This window comes from Bison bison, unplaced genomic scaffold (assembly GCF_000754665.1).
Source record: "Bison bison bison isolate TAMUID 2011002044 unplaced genomic scaffold, Bison_UMD1.0 scf7180017864471, whole genome shotgun sequence".
Taxonomy (NCBI): Eukaryota; Metazoa; Chordata; class Mammalia; order Artiodactyla; family Bovidae; genus Bison; species Bison bison.
The window spans coordinates 41,273,676-41,275,265 of record NW_011495032.1 but is presented as its reverse complement, the minus strand read 5'-3'; the positions used below and the strand labels follow the sequence as shown (position 1 = coordinate 41,275,265).

Sequence of the window (1,590 nt, the reverse complement as noted above, 5' to 3'; positions counted from 1 at the left end):
TTCTTGAACCCGGGAACTCACATGTTAAAGCATTTTGAAGGCTTTCAAAGAAAAGAAGCAATGTTAGAGTAACCTGTCACTGGCAAGTAATCTGTGACACGGAATCTGAATGCAAATAGAAGGGCGAGCACAGGGTGTGGGGAGGAGGCACAAGCCAAGGGAAGCCAAGGGAAGCCAAGGAAACGACCCCCATCACCCTGGTGGAGCCATCCTAAATACCCCTCCTGTGGGCCTCAGTTTCCTCTTCTATATTACGAAGGGCTTGGATTAAACATTCTGTTTTGAGTCCCTTCCGATTCTGAATTTGTATTTACAAAATTAAGAGAAAATGTGAGTATATCTGTGAAAAGCTACCAACGTCCCAAACTCAGACTGAACTGGGTGAGTGAGTGCTGCCCAGAGAGCCAGTCTGCTGGGTGGGCACTGGGGCTCTGGGGTCAGCTGGTGCAGGTCCTGCTGGAGTGGGACTGGGGTTTGAATCCTTCTGCCAGGAGCAAGTTGCTTTTCTTCTTAGAACTGCAAAATCTTCATTTGTAAAATGGGGAGGATACTAACGCATTTGGAATTGTAGATTTAAATTAGATAATGCAAGCAGAATGCTTGTATAATAATATCTAAAAGCTTCCATTTATCAAACACATAAGCAGTATTAATATTCTTGAAATGAGAATTTTTAAACTTTTCTCACCCTTTTATTTCTATCTCTATTAAATTTGTAGAAAATATTGCAACCAAATCAGGTAATTTGTTGTAGTGGTGTTTGTTTTTTAACACACTTGCCTTTTCTCGTTTTAACAGAATGAATCCTAATTCATTCAGCCTTCCTGAATATCCTATTAAGATACACACACTATCCATGCTTACATCTCTAGCTGCCATCACTCATTCTCTGTTCTTTTTCATTTGTGAAACAGAACCGAGAGAGTAATTATTTAGCAGCTCCCTTGTGCCGGCGGCAGCCAGTCAGGATTCCTTATTCCGTTGATGTCACTATTTAGGACGCTGTTCTCTACACCTTGGCCTATGCCTCCGCAACTTCACTTTGCTCCTTTCAGCAATGTTTTCACGTCCACCTCGTCCTCCATCTGACTCGTCATGAGGCTGGATGCCCCACTCCCAGCTTCGCACCGGGTTGATACAGAATTCAGCTCCACCAAGCTGAGAGGGCGCGCCTCCCCGGGCCAGGGTGGGGCACCAGGTTACCAGCGGCCTCCTGCCTTTTGGGTTTACTTCCCCGCAGGGGACACCGTAGGCGGCTATGCGGTCCGGCCACTGTCCCCCACCCCTCGCGTCCGGCCGCGCCGTGGGTTGCGGTCTCCGTGGGGGCGGCAGCTCCTGTACTGGAGGTTTGCGCCTGGCGGGGCACCCCGGAGCCGCGGGGAGCCCAGAGGCGAGGCCAAGGCCGGGTGGGGCGCGTCCGGGCGGGGAGAGCACACTCAGGCAGTGCGGGGGGCGCAGAGGGCAGGGGCGGGCAGACGCACGACGGAGGAGCGAGCGGAACGAGGGCTGGCTAGTGCCGGGGCCGCCCGCCCGAGGGGGAGGAGGCTGCGCTGCCCTTGCCGCAGGTTTGCTGTCGAGCGCGCAGGAGGC

The 1,590-nt window shown here is 51.9% G+C and overlaps 1 protein-coding gene across 1 annotated transcript in view; it reads left to right on the top strand.

Annotated features, from left to right (window-relative positions):
• Window positions 1-1,095: 1,095 nt before the first annotated feature.
• IHH (indian hedgehog) overlaps window positions 1,096-1,590 on the top strand; it is a 7,273-nt gene continuing 6,778 nt past the window's right edge. Inside the window, exon 1 of the mRNA XM_010861294.1 lies at window positions 1,096-1,565. Coding sequence (XP_010859596.1) covers window positions 1,096-1,565 — 470 coding nt within the window. The remainder of the gene's footprint in view (window positions 1,566-1,590) is intronic.